The following is a 22,221-nucleotide window of genomic DNA, read 5'->3' as shown; positions in this document are numbered from 1 at the left end:
TTAAGCATGAATCATGACTAAATTTATGACATATGTAATATGTTTCATCATAATTTTATTTTTGTATATGAGATGTAGCATAAATTTATGTTTTTGATGTTATTATACATAATTTATCATGAATATTCATGCATAAGCATGATTTGTAATACAAATATATTAACAGTAAAAGATCCCAATCAACTCACTCTTGCAATTACCAAAGTGATCTGAGTTGTGTTGATTGAGGGTTCTTTGGACTTTGTTGAGATTGATATTTGGTATTACAATTGTGTGTAATTTTATGAAATAATGATTCTACCCAAAGGTATGTCATTGTGTTCCAAATTCATGCAAAGTGTAATAGTAGATATATACATCAACCCATAAAGCATGATCATACCAAAAAGTACTGTATCGAATTGTTTTTGGTTACATAATTTACTGGTTTTATCAATTAAAGTCAATTTCTTGAGAATTGAGGAGGTGAAGCAACTCTAAGTGTTATTGTTTTCACTGAAGTAGAACAATAATGACTCTATTATACTTGCTTTATAAAAGGTGAATAATAAATGATTTCATGTTTATCTTTTAGATATAAATCTCGTATAGAGTCAGTAACCTCTCACTTATATAAAGAATAATATAATCGATCAGAAGGTTGTCTATGAGAAGTAATTAAAAGCACTCAGAAGGTTGTCTATGAGAAGTGTGAGCACTCAAATAGTCTTAGCCTATTGCTTTTGCAATCACGAGTGACTAAGAATATTAGAGGCACCATTTCTCACTGCAGGATAGTGAAATTTTTTCTGAAAGCCACTGAGGCAGAAATTATTGATTTAAACAAGATTTTATCTCAGGCCATATAGATAAGAAACTTCATTTTGGGTCTTAGTATTGTTAACTTTATTGGGAGGTCATTGAAGATCTTTTGTGATAATGAAGTTGTTGTTCTTTACTTTGTTGTTAAAGAAAGGAGTAAGAATCATTTATTATGTATTGATACAACCGGTAAGAAAGAAATTATCGTGAATCCTCTAACTAAAGGGCTACCACCGAGATTATATTTCTAACATGTAATAAAGATGGGTTTATTTGATTTCTTGTAATGTAGGATAATACATTATGGTTATAAGTGATCACATTTATGAAACTAAATTGATTCTCTATGATTTTTTGTACACAATTAATTTTATATAAAGTGCCTCTTATTTGTGAAGAGAGAATAACAGAATAACAATATTAAAAGGGCAAATAGAATAGTTTAGAGACCAACCTATTCATAAAGGTACTCATAACATGCTAAATATTTAAATTGAATAATACTGTAGTGCATGAAAATATAACATTTCATATAAAAAAGTTCATCTCTATAACTCGCATGCTTCATCCTTGTGATACAGGCTAGCATGTGAACCCACATAAAAACTATATCTAGATAATGATAAAGAACCTCAATTATGTGATTTTTCGTGTTAATGAGTCAAGTGGGAGAATGTTAGACTTTTGAATTGAATTGATCAATTGGATGTGATCCGGTTTGACACAGGCACACTAAGGGACGTCATAAGAGTGGGGGGCTGATGATTCACATTCAATATGCATGAATGTCATGCATGTAACCCCTACTCATCTCCCACTATATAAGAAGACTGCCATGGATGCTTGATGAGAGCATACGTGGTATTTGGGTTTCACTATGAGTCTCTGAGTTCTAGGGTCCTGCTCACCTTTGGACTTGGCACCCTAGGCTCATCGAGGATGTTCAATTGGATGAGGAGAATGCCGACCACCCATGTCCACTAAAGCTCTGTTAAAATCGTCCATGGCTGCATCCAGTAAATGGCTCTTCTGCGATCCGGTTTAAGCTAACAAAATATGCATATTTTATTCAAGATTTAAACCAAGACTAGAAACTATAAAGAAAAAAAATATCATAGATGTCTGAAAACTCTCTCTCGCTCTCTCTCTCTCTCTCTCTCTCTCTCTCTCTCTCTCTCTCTCTCTCTCTCTCTATATATATATATATATATATATATATATATATATATATATATATATATATATATATATATATATATATATATATATATATATATATATATAACGTTCTCTCTTTACTTCTTTACTTTTGCTTCTCCCTTCGTCATAGGAAAAGCAAGAGATGTTAAGTGGGAGGGGAGATCCTCACCACCTCTTTCCTATTGGGGCATGTCGCCTCTTGTGGGGCCAGACATCTCAACAGGCATCAAGCTTTTAGCCATTTGATAACTATTTGGATCCAACTTCTTCAGGTAATGCAATGTGGCAGTCAAGAAATGACTAGAAGAAACGATCTTTCAAAAAAAGAAAAGAATGCAGCAGGCTTTCCACAGCATGGACCCACATTGCCTGCTTCTAATATTTATCAATGGACTGCCGACCCTGGAGTTAGGCTTTTGGAAAGTGATAACATTATCAAGCTGCATAGATCTTTTTAACAGGGGGGGGAATATTGGTGGTCCAACCTTCACAACTTTTCCATCTTTTGGACCACAAATCATGCATGAATTGTCCCCACAAAGATCTTATATGGACTATACAGTCTAAATGCCAACCATGCAAGATCATGGTAGGATGGTAAAAAATAGTGTACCCCCTAATTAGAGTGACCCTCACATCCAGGTAGAGCCCTAGAGGGTGCATAAGCCTTTTTGACTTGAGGAAAGTAGCATCCTGAACTCTTCCTTTTTCATAGATGTCTACTTAAAAGCTACCCAGGCCCAATAAGATAGCTGAATTGATAGAATCCCATCTTAAGCACGGTCTCTCATGTTTGGTGTTAGTTAATTGGAGGCTATTCCCCCATTGGTTTCTTAAAGAAAAAGTAAGAAAAGTTTATTTTATTTTTTATTTGAGTGGTGTTTGGGAGACTTGACTGTTTAGAGAGAGAGAGAGAGAGAGAGAGAGAGAGAGAGAGAGAGAGAGAGAGAGCATGTTTGTCTTTGGCCCGACAAGTGTGAAGTTGGTCTGGCTTACGTACCATTGCATAATTTGAGATGGCATGTGCTGCTGAATATGGGGCATAGTTTTCCAAAGTTGGCCTACAAGGGTCCAATCTAATAGCTGGTTTGGCAGAGTTGCACTATATATTATGACAAAGATCTAGTAAATAAAATGCAATTTAGTTAATCCACGTTTATTAATGGCGTAAATGGCATAGCCAGCTCAATCTTCATCTATGAAATAACAAATAGATGTCCAGGAGGGCTGGTAAGGGACACAGATGACCCATGTCACCAAGTTGATGGGATGTCAGGAGTGTCCGAACCCATAGGTGAGCTGTGAGCATCCTTTGCTGTGAAGCTGGAGTTGGGTGTACTTCCTGGTGGGCAAGAGAGACCCAAGGTTTTACGCCAATGAACTCAATAAAGAAGGTAACTTTTATCTGGTTATATATATAAAATAAATAAATAAATAAGTCAAGCAGGACTTATTGAAAGGCTCAAGTTAAACAATGAGAGGGTACACAATATTCACTATGTTAGTTTTATATTATAACAAGTTATATATATGATAAAATATTATGTTTTCTCCACTAAATTTCTATGTACCTACAAAAATAAAATATAAATTGTCTGGGGTTTTGTTGTTTATTCTTACTCAGTCCCTGAAACCATGTAACAGAGACTCCTCGTGACAACCGCTCTGCAATATTGTTTCCAGCTTGTGTAATTATTTTCAGTGGTCTTATCTGTGTCTGTTTCCACTTGATCAGTCTAGCTTGTGGCTGAAGATTGTGAGAGGATAATTTCTTGCAAATTTGCTGCTAGAGCAAGAGTTGTGAACATGAGGGCTGTCAATGGGTCTCCAACCCATCAGGGTTCACCCAAACCTGTCCAAATAATAAACTCTCAAGTTTAGCTTCAGATTAGGGTTAGGCTGCATCAAGGAACAAGAATCTCAAACCCGACCCACATAATTTAGAAGGTACTTAGAGTATACTTTTCTATATAAAAATATATAACAAAACACTCAGGTGGGCCAGGTCAAGTTGGACATCTGACAAAAATCATAACCCAAATCCGACCTATATGCTACTTGGGTCAACCCGAATAACATCCAGGCCAGGTCAGGTCAGTAATTTTTATGCCTATATCGGATATTAGGATTCAGGTCGGGTGGGAGACTTGAATAAATCCAACCCATTGACAGCTCCCATAAATGCACGGAGTTGGTGGCCCACGTCTCGGGGAAGACAGCTCTCTCCTGTTATTGATTCCACTGTGCTATCACATCCGTCCATCTTGAGATGAGTGTAATTTTAAATGCTTCTGCAAACAACAGAACTGTAATTAAAATGAAGTTCGACTGAAAATGAGAGAATACCGTTTAACTCATGAAGTGTATTTGAGATGCACACAAGCCTTTTTCCCATGGTTTTTTATTTATTTGACAGCTCCTTTTGCTGCCATTAAATAAAAATTAGACACTTTGCTGAATCTCAACATGTCCTAGAGCAAAATTATATTTATGGTATAGGTTTTGAAGGGACTGTGAAGGTGAACATTAAAGATATAAATGAATGAGCTAATTTGTCATTCATCTTTGTTATGGTACACAATTAAAGATCTAAAAAGGTTTTTTACCACCACAAACTCCCATTAAAAATTCTCTGTCACCAAAGTATTTTTGGATTGGGTCATCGATCAGAGCAGGTTCAGAATTCAAGACACCCCACAACAAATTGTTAGTACATTTTTTTTTTAATAAGTGGTACTATATATATATTCATCTCTAATCCAGCAAAGATGCTCACAGTGTCACAATTATTTTCCAAGTTACATGGTCCAGCTAGATGTTGGCCATGGTTCAAGAAGTTACAAGAACACATGCTCATGAATGGTCATTATGCAACACGTAGAACATTGCCAACAGTTCGGTTTTTGTTCCTTCAGCCAAGAAATTCAAACATCATTATCATGGGGAGCGCTAAGAGGGTACGATTCATCCGATAGTAAAAACCATACATAGTTACAAATCTCTTTATCAGGAAAAGCCTCATGAGGCAAATAGCTTGGAATATTTTCAGAAATTTGGTTTTTTTTTATATAAAATCTCAAAAAGATACCAATATACACGACAATATAAAGTATATGTAAAATATCATAAACATATAAATAATGCAAAAAAGTTGCAAAAAAAAAAACACTTTTAATGTATTAGCATAAATCAGTATTTCTAAAATTTTGCTTTCCAAAACAAGTTCAAAAAACAAAAAATTTAAAAATTCAGGAAACACTAAATGATAATTTGTAGAGTCCAATTAAGTTATGAAATATGCAATTAATGCCTAAAAAATACAATAGCCAACAAATATCATAATTATGATAAAAACTAGAAAAACGATGCAGCCAATTTTCAAAAAATTTGGTGAAGGACCAATTCGTTTCGAATCATTTGATTCAAGCCGATTCCATTCAACTCTGACAACATTGGTGTTCATCATGGGTATGATTTCTCTCTCATTGGCCACAAGCAAACAGGTCCAGATCTGAGAAATGGAGTGACTGACTAAGGGCATCTGTTTTTAAAATGCAATATTTTTAAAATAGAGCAGTTTTTTAACCATTGAGAATGCCATATTAACATACACACACACACACACATATATATATATATATATATAGAGAGAGAGAGAGAGAGAGAGAGTGTGATGGGTAGGTCTTAATGCATAGGTGCTGAACTCATGCTTAATAGCGCTAAGCACTAACGGTCGATGGTGCTCTTGATGAACGGTCAGTGAAAAAAATATCTTTTGATGCAAAAACGAGCAAAAAAAACCCTTTACTGGCGCTTTTGAACCGCCACTAAACGTCAAAAGGATGTGCATGGTATTACAAATTTGTAATGCCATACGTGTTCCTTTTTCTTTTAGTGGCAGTCAAACCGGAGCCTTGAATTCAAAAGCACCACTAAAGGGTATTTTTACCTGTTTTTGTGCCAAAACACATTTTTCTTTCTTTTTTTGCGCGCTGACCGTTCATCAACACACGTGATGGACGGTCAGCTTGATTAAGTAGGTGCTGGAGCACCTATTAATCAAGCAGCTATGCATTTCACTATATATATATATATATATATATATATATATATATATATATATATATATATATATATATATATATATATATATATAGAGAGAGAGAGAGAGAGAGAGAGAGAGAGAGAGAGAGAGAGATTTGTATCTTTAAAAAGATGAGGTAGTGAGCAATATGAAGCCAGGAAATGCTGCATTTTCCATGGATGGAGATAGTCATTTTATGGCTAACTTTGATTGCAAAATTGTGGGCTTCATGAAAATTGTACCGTGATTGAAACTCATACCCACACTTAATTAGTTTGTCTTGTTATGCGTCTTGTTATGCATCTGTCCGTGTGACATGTGATATTCCCTGTTGTGTTTTATGTGCAAAGTTCTTCTGGATGCAGTTGGACCTCAAATGTCATTGAGTTGAGAAAATCTTTAACCTTTTGGCTTTTTTCTCGCGCATAAACTGTCAAATCTATACCTTATCTTCCTAGTTGCTAGATTATGACCATTTAGCTTCTTATAATTGGATGTTATCTTTACATTATTTGGGTAAGAAGATTCCAAGATAACAACCAACTTGTATTTAAAGATCAAGGTGAAGTTCAATAATTGACATGTTATGATTTTAAAAAAAATGGCATGATAGCATTAGTTCCTAAGTTAATAGCAAGAAACAACCTCAAATTTCTTGCAGTACCAAAAGTGCAACGTTCGCCAGCTAGGGGAGAATGCAAAATTTTGCAGCTTCTTGGACATTCCATGTTCGAACTCCAGGTAGGCATATGTGACCTTATGTTTGGTTGGAATCACATGAGATGGAATCAAATGTGATTTAAAGTCATATGATTTTGAATTACATATTGGACCATGTGATTTGGAATCACTCGAGATTCACTTCAAATGTAATTTCAAATCACATTCAAGTTTCTCACACGCGAAATTCCAAATCGCATGTTTGGTTAGCTGTGCAATTGAGATTCATTCTCATTTGCATGAGATTCCAAATCACATTTGAATGCAACCAAACATAAGCCAAGCTAAGGGACGACCTACCGAATAGGCAAGTGGAGTACCCTTTGGGTTTTATACTGAATGATCCCGAAAAAGAAACCATAAATGCAAGTTCCTCTCATTGTTCCTAAAAAACAGTGGTTTACTATCTAGGAAGGAAGATGCAGGGGTGGAGACAGATTGGGGCGGATCCGCAAAGAAGATGAAGAAAAGCAAGAAGTTGGAGGAGTATTAGTCTTGGGGTCCGATTTAGATCCAAATAGGTTCATTTTAGTCTTGCATTTTATTTGGATTTTGGATTTATTTGAAATCCGTGTTAGGGTTAGGGTTAGGGTTTTCTCTTTCAAGTATAAATACATCGTTATGGGGATTTGTAATTATCTTGGTTCATTAATTACTTTAAACTTGATTTTCTTTTCTCCCTTTTCTCTCTAAACCCTACTTGTTTTTTGGGGTAGTTGATAGTATAGAGCGTAGATCGCAGCGTAGATTTTTGTGAATCAGGCAACCGATTTTCATCAAAAGATCTGTCAAGCGACCCCCTTTCCTAGGCAGGTTTAATTCTCATCATAAAAAATAAAAATAAAAATAAAAATGCTGAAATTCAAGATGGGATGTGGTATCCATACTCTAGCTAATTGTTGCACATTTAAAATGTTCTCATTAAAAAAATTTGGCTTGATGGTGCTTATCCATACTTGAGTGGCAAGCTTATATATTTATCCAGGCTCATCTGCATGCATCTAATGGAACACATTTCACAAAGAAGGTTCTGCAGCTTTGTTGTTGGCCTCACGATGATCATCTTACTTTTTGCATTTGAGCTTGTGACTATCATATGTGGATTTTATTCTTTTTGTCAGGACATCAGCCAAAAACTGTGAGCATCACAACAACAAGGTCACTATCTCGATGCCAATAACCTAACACCCCCAAGACGAAATGAATCTACAGTATGAAAAAGGGAGAAAAGGCTTTGACATTACATAATTTAGCAAATATTTAATGGTTTCCTATACATGCAGGAGCACCTGAGGATATAATGGTGTAAAGTAACATGGCTGGAGCCTGATGTGTGCAAAATAGGTTCTAGTAAAGATATGTCACCTCCCGGGTCACTCCTAGGCTGTCAGATGCACCCGCAGTTGGAGGATCTGTGTCTAGGGGGATACGGCCGGACACACCATGTAACACTGTTATGATACATTTTTTTTATTTTGAAATATTTTAATAATTCATTTATATATTATGCTTATTAAAATAATTTATTTTATACATTAAAAATGATGTTTTTTGTGACCTACTTTTTATTTTTTGATATTACGTACTTTTTATTTAAAATCGCTTATTCACTTTTTTCAATTTGTCGTCGACTCGGATCCGTGTCCATGTGACATTAATTTCTCCTGCATCAGGGCACCCCCAGGCTGCACAGGTTGTGGAACACCAGACACTCTAAACAGCAGATGCCAACTATATCCAAAAGTCAATGACAGACAAACATATTAATTAGTTGTTGAGGTATTATTGCTTGGTGTGAAGAATATTATTGGATACAATTGCAGCCAGAAGCTAGTTGGCATGTGAAATAATAATAATAATAATTTAACAATTAAACAAGGGTTGATACTGGTTGTACATGAGATGAATTACCATATAATCTATTCCCACTCGTTTGATATCTACTCTTCACTGTAAAGACTCAAGAGTCAAGACAGTATACCACCAAATTCCTAGTAGCTGCATTACTTGGTGATTATTTTTTCCTAGACACTTCTATTGTTAAATCTTAAATTAACCTTATCTTTACACAGATGGCAGAAAGATGATACTTGTTGCCTTGGCTTTAGATTCTTCAATACTGTGTGTGCCTGAGAGAGTGAGATTCTAAAGCGTCCACCAAAGTAGGGAAGCGCCGATACTTTGACAACATTTAATTTTTTACTCTTATCATGCGTAGAGAGAGATTCCAATCTCCCTGACAAATATTGAATTTATCTTTTAAGATATGGTGAAAACGTGATATTTTATCAGAAGCTCCAAAAGTTAATCGATATTTTTTGTGGCATTTTTCTTTCTAGTAAAAAGTGTGGGGGATGTTATTTTTCTTATCACGCATTTTTTATGTTGTCTTTTTCCTATTTTTTTATATTGGCCAAGATTTTCAGGTAAAATGTGAAAAAACAAAAGAAAACTTGCAAAAATTCACGCCCGAGAAATTGCTGATTTTGAATGTCTTACTGTGTGGAAGAGTAGTTAGAGAGGGAGAAAATTCGCTAATTTTCATGTGTTTATTATTCTGTAAACACTGCTAGAGTTGTGGGTGACCGTTGAGTATGGACGTTTTTTTTTTCGAATAGTCAATCTAAAGGTTGCTACAGGAATCCAACTAAAATACAAAACTTCGTTGAGCAGGGTGAAAGAGGGGAGAAAAGTTCATCAGTAAAATAAGGGACAGATGTTATTTTTTTTACAAGAGAGAGAGAGAGAGAGAGAGTACATTTTCAAGAGCTGGTTCCTATATTTTTAATTAACAAAGTAACTGTCCTAACCCCCCTCTACCAATTAATTTACTTTCTTGGTGAGTCGAGGATACTCTGATGCCTCTACTCTGCCATGTCTGGCCTCTTCTTTTTTTTTTCTCTCTCTCTAACTCGCCACTTTCTATATAAGATGAAACCCTTTCCTTCCACTTTTTGTTCTTTATTTTCCACCCTTTTAAATACTGGCTTCACTGACAGTCTCTCATGTGCAGGCTCTGAAGCAGACTTGAATCACCCCCACCTTCTCATTTCTTACAACTGTCTACGCTCTCGTATACGCATGCAAGAGACCATCCATCAATGCCACTGACATCCTTACCATCATCCTAAATCCTTACATTAATGTTCCTTTCTTCTTACTCTTCACTGGTCATAGTCTTTTCGAGTTTCAAATTTGAAGCTTTTGATAAATGGGAATGCTAAAAATAAGCTTCTTAGCCCTATAAAATCTCCACTACTTGAGATGTTCTTGTGTCTATCAAATCTCTGCTATTTATGGTGTGCTGAATTTTTTCTTTTGTGGGCGTCTGTGGGTTTGTCTAATCTTTGTGTGATATTGCAAAGAATGTATTTGTTGCCAACATTTTCTTCATTTTTGTCTCTGTAGTCCCATTTTTTCACTGATCATAGTTTTCCTTTTCTTTTTCCAAAAGAAAAAAATTGTTTCTTGGGTTCTTTTCATTTTTAGCAAAAAACCAAAGGTCTGACTTTTTTGTGATATAGAGATGAAGAGAGTGTTGTGGTTTCTCGTTTACTTGTACTTTTGTATGGGTTCCCATGGAAGCAATTCTGATGTACTGGTGAAATTCCAGAAGGCTCCTTTGCCTATAACCTCTTCGAGTTCAGCTACATTTGTTTTCGAGGTTTCATGGAGAGCTGGTGGAGGGTCTTGTGTCAATTGTAGTATAGAATGCAAGGTAAGTTCATCTTTTCTTTCAAGATTTTCAGATAGTAGAATTGGTAAATGCTTGTGAATACAAGTTGTCCGTTATTTCTTACTCATCCGAAGTGCCTGCCATGTTGTTGGATGGTTGCCTTATATTTTAGCGAAGAAAATCGTATTGATTTTACCTGCCAAACTTTCTTCAATATATGAAAAAGATGGCACTTCCGCTTTTATTCTCATTTCTTTTAGCTAATTGCAAATGCAAATCCATCCACATAATTAAAATATGAGGCTAAGCATCGGAAATCTGTCACTAGTTATTTTGGTCTTTGAAATTGTCTTTATAGCTTAGACCAAATGTTCTTATAATTTGTTTTAATTTGCTGACTTAGGTTCTCTACTCATTCATAAATTCCAAGGGAATAGATGCTTTTCAATTAAAATTTTTGGATGGTTTTTCTTCTGGCATTTTTTACGCTCTATTGTGAAATATACGACTTTCATTGGCTGACTGTATGGATGGAACTTGTCCAGCTTGATGATCAAACTAAAGACTGTAGACAAAAGGTTGTGTCTTATTCAAGGCTGGACGATGGAGATCATAAATTCGATGTCTGCATCACTGAATCAGGGGGAATTTCCTGTTCAAGCTACAACTGGACCATTGGTTAAGAAACTGTTCTCTAAACTCCTATTTGAATCAATTCTTTCATGAATTTGGTTTGCATTCCAATATTTTCATGCAGATGATAAAATGCCTAGTTGGTGGGCAATGTGCTTGTCACCATTTCAATTATGTAATGGTCTTAAAAACTTCTCAGAAGTGTTGGAAAAGCGGCCAGAAATTGATAGAAAAGTTGAATGGAGTTGGATCACTTGATTGAAATTGGACTCAATTTCAGTTGCCATGATCTCATTTTAAGATGTGAATAAAATTTGGGTGGTCAGGGTGGTCTACACACACCTGGTAGTCAGTTTGTTAGAGAGAGAGAGAGAGAGAGAGAGAGAGAGAGAGAGAGACTGGCCAAGGAATTGTCCAAGTCTAGCATAAGTTGCATTCTTTTTTTTTAGCTCGGCCAAGTTCTTTATAGCTTGGGTCAGCCTAATTTGATCCATCAGAGGTTCAGATTCTAGACTTTAACAACCAGTTTAGTGAAGCTACAAGTTATTGTTGCATCTATGTGGTTCACCCGGATCAGTGTGTGCTGAAATAAAGTGTAACATGTTCTAATTGGAAAATTCATATCACAGTACAAATCTTTGCCTGGATTCTTCAAGTCATACGTTTCCTGCTCTCCACAATTATAATTACCCTAACAAATGCTGAAGTTTCTAATGTTAATAACTAGATTATTCTTCACGTGATTTTGATTAATATTTTTAACTACCAAATTCTCTGCAGTTACAGTTCATCCTACTGCATCAGTTTCAACTGCAACCTCCTTCACAAATGCATTAAATTTTTCAGTCATGATAACTTTCAACAAGCCGTGCAGTGGGGGAGGTGGATTTAGTTGTGCTTCTGTTAATGACTGCAATGTGAGTAGAAGACCAACTAAACTTAGTCAATTCATCTAGTCTACAATTGTTCTTTTAATTTTGGTTGGTAATCATATATTACTTTTTCAAAGGGGTCACCAGGTTTGCAACAAAGATGCACTCATTCATGAAGGAATTTTTGTTGCAATTTTTTTCTGTAGGCATCTAATTCATTTAAAATGGACTTCTCGTGTTCATGCTTAACTGCAAATAAGTTTTGGACCTTTCAGTGATATATATATATATATATATATATATATATATATATATATATATATATATATATATATATATATATATATATATATATATATATATATATATATATATATATATATATATATATATATCAAGTTCCCTATGGATAAGGGGCTCCAATCCAAAAGATCTCCCTGGCTGATGACTCTTTTCATCCTTCCATATGCTAAACATTCTTAAGTATGGTGAGTATTGAGAAATTTGTCAAAAACTACATGAAGCTATTGGTTGATAATTCACATTATTTTGAGCTAAAAGCCTAGCAATGCAAATTTGTCTGAGACAACATTACAAACACTAGCCTTCTTTTGCCATTATAGCTTTTTTTGCAGGCCTTTTGGTACCAAATATGTAGGCTTTTCTATATCAAATGCACACTGTTATTTGCTCCTGCTTTGTCTCCTTATGTCTCTATATATTATTAGTAATGGAGAGAACTCCAAAAATAGCATGTGACATGGTTAGGTAGTCTTTAATATTGGTTATACATCAATCATTTGTACTTTTATTTTTGTCCCTTTAACAGCTTCTTGTTTATGGGCCTGGCCAAGTTATACCATCAACACTTAAGGTTCTCCAGTCAGATCTGAAATTCTCCATTCTTGTGAGTTTGTCTCCCACTGCTCAGTATGGAAGGGTGATATTGGCAATGGAAAGAGGTTTTTGCACAGACTCTGCAGGAAATAGGTTTCTCAGAACTGCAAATTCAACATATGTCTTGCACTTTGGTATGTTTTATTACTTGTTCATGTTCTGTTGTATGATAATAGCCTTCCTATTTATCAGAAGAGCTTTTGTTTGAGCATAGGAAAAATGTCTAAGCCCGTTCTTTAATCTAAATGATCGAGCCAATTTTTGTTCATTAATTAACATGTTACAGTTCTTTTGCATTTTGGACTTGCATATAACGTAAAGTAAATACAAATTTTCTTTGTTCCACATAAGATTCAGGGGTTATTGAGTACAGAAAGAATTTATGGTTAAACCAGTGGTAGCTTTCGCCAATATGAACATTTAATTTATTTCCTTTAATAGTAGAATATTTTAGCTGAAGTACTTTCAGTTGAAAACTATGGTACCCCGACACTCCATTTTTCCCTTTGTACCTGTGTCGACATGCGTTGACACCTGGACACGCCATTTTACCCTCCGTACATACAAGTTTGTATTTAATTTAGAATTATATTTTCAGTTTATAACTTTATATTTTCAGTATATAATATATATTTTAGATATAGCATATATATTTAGATTATATTCAGTTTATTTTGAATTTATTTTCTATTTATGTGATATTTAATATATATATATAGCCATGTCCCCGTACCCACATTTTTTGGAATTGCAGTGTTGTACCGTCCGTACCCACACCCTTACCCAGGTGACATAGTTGAAAACATTTTTGCACTTTAATGGAAGTGGAGGGAATAATGGTTACTAAATATATCTTTTTTAAATGCTCACACACTGTCACCAGTTAGAAGAAGAAAACGACTTTCTTGTCTATCTTGAAAGAATGAAAAAAAAAATGACTGTCACCTTCATAGTATTTTCATTCGCTGGAAGTGATTATTTGCTAACATTCTGCTGTTCCTTTGTGTATAACTGTATGCTTCATTACACATTCTTTTGGCAAATGCATCATGTTACTGCTCTTTTTTTCTTTCAAGTTTGAAATGAACTGATGCTATTGAAGTCTATTCTATTGATTTCTATTATTAGCACATTTTTGTTTAGTAAGGAATCCGCTTTTATCACTGGGATTTGTCAGACAGGAGGACAGTGTTTGCCAATTTGGCTGCACACGTCCCCACAAAGGTACTTCAACTCAATGCTGAGCCAAGGATAGTTGCAGCAACCAATAACAACAGGAACTTGAGGATTCATTTGGCTTTCTCTGCTCCTGTTCTGAATTCATCCTCTGAAATACTAAGGTCTCTTCATGTTAGTTGTGGCTCCCTCATTCCTATTACTCGGAAGACCCTTGGAAACCGTCGGTTTGGTTTTGTGGTAAGTTATCTTTTGTGGTCGTTATGATTGGTAATGCAGTCATATAATATGCCAAATTTTGTGTTATGTATGGATTTCCTTTTTCTAAGGAAATAATTATTATCTGTTGGATATGGATTTCTTACTATAAGTTATCAGTTTTATAATAAATGTTGGTTGAGGTTGTGGATCAGTTAAGAGTAAATTTCATGACCAAAATTTCTTGTTCTCAGATCATATTGGAAAACTTTGTGATATTTATGGGCATCCTTTTTCTAAGGGATTAATACATGTATGTGTGTGTATTTGAAAAGGTGGGAATCTTATGATAAGGATTTTTATATTCTCCGTTGGATTGCCCATTTTGTGTTGTTGCCATTTGACATCAAGTGGCTAAGGAATCTATCTAATGGATTTCTTGGGGTTTCATTTTTGCAAGCAAAATTCTCTTGCTTTAAGAGCACATTATCATGCTTTTGTAATTCTGGCATGTGTTCTTAGATGGTTTGGAGTCTTTATTTGATCAGGTTGAGTGCAGATGTTAATGTTGAGTGCACAATGCGCACTCTCTTGTAATGGAATAATGCAAATGGCAGTTTTTGTTGTGTTTTCGTGAAGTCCATGTCTGAAAGCATGAACTGTAAGCTTACATAATTTCATGGACATGGAAATCCTAACTGTGCATCTGTTTGGCTTACTATGTTTTACAGGTGAATAACATATCAATCATTGCTGTAGTCACAATAACACTGCAAAGCAATGCTATAGTTAGTCGACAAGGGACTTTGGTTTCTCCAATTGAACCCCTCACATTTCTATATGGTACCTCCTATGCCCTTAGGAAAATCCCTTGACCTGAAAGATGATAGGATATCATGTTTACCATGATATGTTATTTACAAATTGTTCATCTTCTTTCCATTGCATTCATGTTAGATGGTAATCATGAGACATACTTATTGAGGATTATCCAAGTGCATTCTGTCGTGTCCCACTTAATGTAAGTTTATTGAGTTTTGCATTGCTGCACATTTCAGTAAATTCTGTCTATCTTGCCCACACACTCTTCTTGTGTTTTACTAATTTATGCTTGAAAGTTCTAGAGACTGGGAGGGCCCAGAATTTTTGGAACTTGTGTATATGATCTGTCCAACAGACTTGGTGGAGTTTGAAAACAGATTATAACTTCCCTTTCAGAACCTGCTTCTCTGAAAACACGTTTCTTTTTCCACATCAGATACTTTTGTCCCCTTCAAAGCATAAAGGGTTAACTGACATACAACTACAAGGATATAACAAGTATTGATACTTCATAATATAATAATTACAACTTCTCAATTCTTTGGCCAGAGACCATCGTCTGCATATTTTGTAGTCTTTTTTAGATTTGATCTGATTGTAATTTGTGATACTGAATGACAGATTCTCAGAGGCCAGCAGTGAGATTGACCACCACAGCAGAAAGGAGGACTAGAGATCACCATTTACCAGTATTGATAAAATTCTTAGAGCCAGTCTTTGATTTTAGTGCTTCTGCTATATCAATTTCAGGAGGTCATTTGCTAAGGCAAGTTATAAATGAGGTCAAGTTGGCATTCTTCATATGACTGGGATAGAGCTTTTCTACACTTTTAGGGCTTTTAAATCCTTATCGCTCTAACTTTTTTTCTCAATTGTCTTAAATGCAGATTTACTCAAATCAGTTGGAGTCTGTACAGTATAGATGTACATGCAGATGGTTCTATTGTGTCAGTGGAGATTCCTGAAAATATTACTGGAGATGTTGCAGGAAACAAGAATCTAGCATCAAACATTCTACAAGTGATGCATTGTAAGGGTGTTCGAATCTAAATAATTCACTATCATGTCCAGCATCAAATTCAAAATTCAATTGACCAAGCCTCATTGTGGTATATCATGAATGGTCATAACATCTGCCTAGTTTTCATTTAGTTTCTTCATCATGAAATAACTGTAATTCAGTATTTCCATCTGTATAGGAAGTCAAATTCGCAAAGGTTCTATGATATCATTATATTACATAGAGAAATTTGTCACTAAAATATCTGAATATCGTTTTGTCTGCTGTGGAGCATGTTGGTTCTCTTAAAGATAATTAAGCTGAATTAACATGTAGGCAAAAGTCATAAACATAATCTTATGCCTGAGTATGCCTACTAGACTGTATTTTATTTGCCCTGTTTTATAGTTTGACTGATTTTTGCACTCATCACATTGATAACACATGCAATGATGTCTCAACCTCTGGTACTTTCAAGTTTTCTATTGTGCAGCTTTCCTTCCATTTCTTGTGGGCCATTTTTCGAAAAGGCTACAACAACAATTCTAAATATGTCATGTCCATTGCAGATTCAGTTCCTACAGCATCTGTGGTGCTCAGCACAATCACCACTGCTGCTTTTGCTTTAACATCTTTAGCTGCTGGGTTGCTCACGGTTTCCACTGCCAGCCTTGAGTCTTTTGGGGCACTTTCAAAACCTTTGCCATCATATATCAGTTATGATCCGTCAAGAAATCTCATAGTATGTTGCCAAATATATTTTAAGAACTATCACTGCTTGGATGACAATACTCGATCATAATTTTTCTCTCATTCCCTTATCACATTTGTTTCTGAAACTTTTATCAGAATTTCAGTTAAGAATGATGAAAGTATGCTTCTAATCAAGTGGTTTTTTCTTTTTCTTTGCATGTGTGTATATTCTTTCCTGCAGAGAACTGCTTGCCATATTCAAGTGTTTGCACTATCAAAATGGCTGCCAGTTAGCTTGCCTGTTGAATATTATGAATTTGTTAGGGGCTTACAGTGGAGTATCCCCTACCTTAGACTACCATGGGAAACAGAGCATTTCAATTCCATCATGGTCAGCTCAAGTTCCCATGTCAGCCCACTTGTAAAAGTCATTGAGGAAAGGCAACTACGAAACCTTTCCAACATAAAAGGGAGAAAATACACATTAGAAACAGTTGATCCCATGAGAAAACAGCTTTCTCCAATGGAATATGCATCAATATTTGAGGTTTGAGACCCTATATTTTTTTCAACTTTGGTTGTGAATTTTCCTTTCATTTTCATCATCACAGACTAGTTTAATTACATATATATGTATATTTTTTCAGAGCCAGAATATGAAACCTGAGGCAGAGCTTCTCTTCAGTGCGAGGACTTCCACAGGGTAAGCTGAAAAAATGACCCTTTCTTCCTCCTGTGCTTCTTGCTACCCTGTAACTTGGACTTCTGTTGTGCATATATTATGCTTCCCGAGATTATTGTCTACTTAATAAACCTTTAGTTTTTTGTCTTCCAAAAGTCGTATCATTTACTCAGAGCAATTGATTTTATATTATTTTACAAAAATATGGAAGTTCAAATTTCTGATTGGAAAATGAAGATGATTAATCTATGTTCTTAATGCATTTGCATCTCTCAGGTGGAAAGAATTCAAAAGAAACATGTTCTGGTTAGCTGTGATAGGGGGCAGTTTGATGTTGCTTCATGCTACAATTCTTTTTATTCTTAAGTTGAAAAAGAGAAACTTAGCAGTGAAACATGTGAGCTATGGAGCACTTGTGTTTCCAAGATTTGAGTTATTTCTTATAGTTCTTGCATTGCCTTGCATGTGCCAGGCTGCAGCTGCAGTCATCAAAGGTAACTGTTGTTGCATGTGAGTTTTTTTCGCTTACCATATAGAAGTGGTCTACAGTGCCCTGCTATTGGTGCTTATGTTCCTCCCAGTGTCCTACAATGATTTATCTTAATTGTCCATTACTTGAACATGCTTCTTCACCATGACCATGCTGGATTTAATTCATTCCAGGGGGATCAACACTGGGGATCATTGTTGGCATTCTGCTCATTGGTTTCTCATCACTGTGTGCATTATCCTTGCTATTATTCCTTACAGTTGGAATTACCATGGGCAAGCTACTTCAATATAAAGAAGTTCATCAAGAAGGCCAAAAATTCTATTGGTACCAGGAGCTTATAAGAGTTGTCTTGGGTCCTGGTAAGAGGGGGCAATGGACATGGAAAAACCAACCAAACTCAGTCCAGCTGATAATGCTTGGCCCTTTATTTGAAGATCTGAGAGGCCCACCAAAATACATGCTTTCTCAATTTGTTGAAGGAAAATCTGAAATGCATGGTGACCAGATCATTGCTTCTGATGATGAGACTGAAGATGCAGAAGCACCCTTTATCCAAAAACTCTTTGGGATTCTCAGGATTTACTATGTTGTGCTTGAATCCATCAAGCGGATTTCTTTTGGAATAATTGCTGGTGCTTATTCCAGTTGCACTCCATGTAAATTCCCTGTTTTAATCATTTTCTGCATTACAGCATTTCAGCTTCTTTTCATGGTCATGAAGAAGCCATTTATCCAAAAAATGGTGCAGTTAGTAGAGATTATTACGGTTGCCACTGAAGCAGGAATTTTTGCAGCATGCATTGTTCTCCTGGAGAGAGATTTTACAGTTGCAAATGATAAGGCGCTTGGTATATTTATGATACTCATGTTCTTCATTGGATTCATTGTCCAAATGATCAATGAGTGGCGTGCTTTGATTAAGCAGGTCTTAAGATTGAGCACCGATGGTCACTCTTTCTTCAATGGACTAAAAGCAGTTTTCATAGGGTGGTTGTTGATTCTCATTCCATGGAAACTGTTAGAGAAATGCAACATGGTGAATGCCAAAGGTGGTGAAAATATAGCTGGCTTTGGCAATCAAATCAATTTTCCTGGAATTGGAGTGGCTGGAGTTACTCCAGTGAGACAATCAAGGAGCTCTAGCACATCAGAGAGGCCATGGATGAAGCAACTGAGAGAGTTGGCAAGAGCCAGCTTTAGCAGAGAAGGAAGTGGGCCCCAGACTGACCCTTCAAGCAGTCAGAATCAGGGAAGCTTAGGGAGAAGTCACAGTCCTGCAAGATTGTACAGAGATCTTGAAGCTATCTTCTCTTCTCCATCTAGGTGACATACTGTCTAATTTTTCGTATTTTAGATTATTTTGCAAATCATGCATTCGGCTTTCATTCACATCCTCCAGTAGAGTAAAAAATGGTTCCATGAGAATTAGAGATATGTAAATGTCTTGACAAAAGTTGTTCTATATAAGTAGTTGAAGACAAGCTAGCTCATCTTGGCTTTTCGTAGTGTCCCATGCTGTAATTTCCTCCTGTCATAACTCTCAATCGCAAGGAAAAGAAAATTGGTTCTATATGATTCATGTTAATGGGAAATTATTTCATAATCAAGCTGTTGTGACTCTAAAAAAAATGACAATTACTATCTGCTGCCACGTGTAAATTTATGACAGGTTTTTTCCAACCATAGTGACAAATCTCGTGAGAATTATCCGAAAGTTAAAAATGGTAATTTCTGGCGATATTTTCAATTTCTTGCGAGTTTTTCATCAAAAACATAAACATCACATTTTAAACAAGATATTTATGTTTTTATCAGCTATTTATCATGAAAAAACATGTAGTTTTTATTTTAAAAAATTTGTTATTTATATTTCCTTATAAAAAATATTTTTATATATTTTTAAAAATTTTTATTCCCAAGATTTTGCCAAAAAATGCAAAATTTTCAAAAAGATTTAATCTCACAAGTTTTTGGCTGCTGATATTTTTCCGTTTTTAACTTTTGTCACTATGTTTCCAACAACTCCACATTTTATCGTAATTCCTAGAACATTTGCTTGTACAAGTGACAGCATGGTATGCACATCCTGATTTTTAGTTTCTACCATCAATCACTCTATTCTTGTTCCTACAATGTTAAAAGTAGGGATGGCAAGACAGGGTCTCCACCCCCGCCCCGTCTCAAGATTAGAACCTCCATCCCTGCCTTCATCCCCGCACGGGTGGATTTTAACCTCCACCCCCGCCTTCATCCCCGTTTCATGTCCTCCATCCCCGGTTCAAACGGGTATGAGGCGGGGCGGGGCCCCGTTTCCCCGTAATATATTGCCATCCTTTAGAAGGACTGAGGATGGGGCGGGGCGGGGATCGTGGCAGGGCGGGGAAAAGTGTAAGTCCATCCCCGAACGGGAATGGATTTTAACCTTCATCCCCGCCTCTATCCCCGTTTCATACCCTTCATCCCCGGTCCAAACGGGGCGAGGCGGGGCCCTGCCCCGCTTTCCCCCGGTCCACTGCCATCCCTAGTTAAAAGAGGTGCAGTGAATTTCAGGGTGTAAATGCACGATTAGATTCAGGCTGAATCATGGTTGATCTAAATTAGAAGTTTAATTACCAAGTCCCATGCTGGATCTGAATCTGAACTAGATCTGATGAATCACAGTTGAATCCTAAGTTATGATCTTGTTTGGTGGTACTGAATCCAGTAGAAAAATTGGTGGTACTGATTTAGATGTAAAAACACAATTGGGTATGATTTGATCTGGATTCAAACACATGCAATAGAAAAAAGTTCATCTGAAACCTAAAAACACCCCGATCAACTAATCATGAAACCAATCGCAAAGCACATCCAGGTTCTATTCCAAGATCCGTATCCAAAAATAGCGTGTTAGGTTCTAAGCGACGGACCAACTGAACTCCAGCCATTTGGATCCTTGGCAGTGATTAATGAGGAATAAGTTGAATAATTTGACTTTATTATCATTACTGACTTCTCAAAAGGTATGTATCACAAAAGTATTGAGGATCAAGTTGAATAATTCGACTTTATTATCATTACGGACTTCTCAAGAGGTATGTATCACAAAAGTATTATCAGGAAACACTCTCTCTCTCTCTCTCTCTCTCTCTCTCTCTCTCTCTCTCTCTCTCTCCTTGGTGCAGCCATAGTTTGTCATGGCCTGGTCTACCACATCAACTAGCATTTCCTAAGTGTCACGGGCATAGAATGTAGAGCTCTACACTGCACACGCCCCATTCTGAAAGCTTGGTCCGGGACACTAAGTATGGTGTGTATTGAAGACTGACATGGCAATAAAACCCCAATAAGCCTAGCCACAACCCACTTAGCTAAATCCACAAATTTACTTTATTGAGCTGCCAAAGCAAAAGCCTTTTACAAGCCTGGATATGCAGACAATCATAGCTAGGATGGAGTACACTAAGCCTAGCCAAGTTGGCTGTGACCACTAGAGGAAAACTGGGCTCAGCCGGTAGACTGGCATGCTAGTCTACCTGGCTGGGCCTAGGCCCAACCTTATTTGACGTAGACCCATACGATAGGCAGATTGAGACTTTCAAATAGAGCTTGGCTTATGAAGCAAACTGTGTGCCTAGCCTAGCATGTTTAAATACCAAGGTGAAGTCTAGGCAAGTATTCTTGGGCTGGAACTCCTTTGGCTCAGTCTAGCCTATTCCAGACCCAGGCAAGCCAAATCCAACCCTCTTAATTAGTCTAGATTGGGTTTGATATAGGCATTACTTAGTCCAACCTAATCGGATTTGGAGTTGGATGGAAAAAGCTAAAACTGTATCCGGATCTGACTAGCTTAAAAAGCTAATCACATGTAGGATTTACATGTATTCAGATTCGGATGTCCGCCAGACTCAGATTTGGATTTAGATATAATACTCTATGCTGAACCTGGACCTGATTATTAATCGGCCCGTGCTGCTTATGTTGCCAAATTTGACTAAATGGATTCAGATTTAGTCAGATATCCGATCTGAATCTGAAAAGTTAGCATACCTGATATAATTAATTGACCAGTCTATAGAATATAAATGATTCAGACATGTTTGGAACACCTTGTGATTTTTGCATTTTCTCAATATCCTGTGATTGCAAATCACAAGCACACCACTTTACCAAGTTTACTGAAACATAAAAAAGTGATAGTTGCGATTGTGATTATCACTTGAGAATATTCATTGCTTTTCCTGTGATTCTTGATCGCGAGATTGACCTTGTGACCAATAATGACAGCTTCTATT

General features: G+C 36.2%; 1 protein-coding gene across 1 annotated transcript; it reads left to right on the top strand.

Annotated features, from left to right (window-relative positions):
- The first annotated feature begins 9,763 nt into the window (after positions 1-9,763).
- On the top strand, positions 9,764-19,428 carry LOC149827111 (uncharacterized). Its single transcript, XM_090019178.1, has 13 exons — positions 9,764-10,523; positions 11,027-11,159; positions 11,895-12,031; positions 12,816-13,017; positions 14,061-14,299; positions 14,989-15,100; positions 15,701-15,845; positions 15,967-16,109; positions 16,649-16,821; positions 17,014-17,319; positions 17,420-17,475; positions 17,731-17,948; positions 18,118-19,428. The coding sequence occupies exons 1-13, from the start codon at positions 10,332-10,334 to the stop codon at positions 19,272-19,274; spliced, it is 3,213 nt and encodes a 1,070-aa protein (XP_089875304.1). The 5' UTR covers positions 9,764-10,331; the 3' UTR covers positions 19,275-19,428.
- The last annotated feature ends 2,793 nt before the right edge of the window (positions 19,429-22,221 follow it).

The sequence above is a fragment of the Nuphar pumila genome, chromosome 10 (genome assembly GCF_984573655.1).
Source record: "Nuphar pumila chromosome 10, dmNupPumi1.hap1.1, whole genome shotgun sequence".
Taxonomy (NCBI): Eukaryota; Viridiplantae; Streptophyta; class Magnoliopsida; order Nymphaeales; family Nymphaeaceae; genus Nuphar; species Nuphar pumila.
Note: the sequence above shows the minus strand (reverse complement) of the source record. Positions and strands in the feature narration are given on the sequence as shown.

Coding starts and splice junctions, on each gene's coding strand:
- LOC149827111 (XM_090019178.1), top strand. CDS start 10,332: ATGAAGAGAGTGTTGTGGTTTCTCGTTTACTTGTACTTTTGTATGGGT. Junction 11,160..11,894: donor AAGCTACAACTGGACCATTG/GTTAAGAAACTG, acceptor AATTCTCTGCAG/TTACAGTTCATCCTACTGCA. Junction 16,110..16,648: donor CATTCTACAAGTGATGCATT/GTAAGGGTGTTC, acceptor TGTCCATTGCAG/ATTCAGTTCCTACAGCATCT.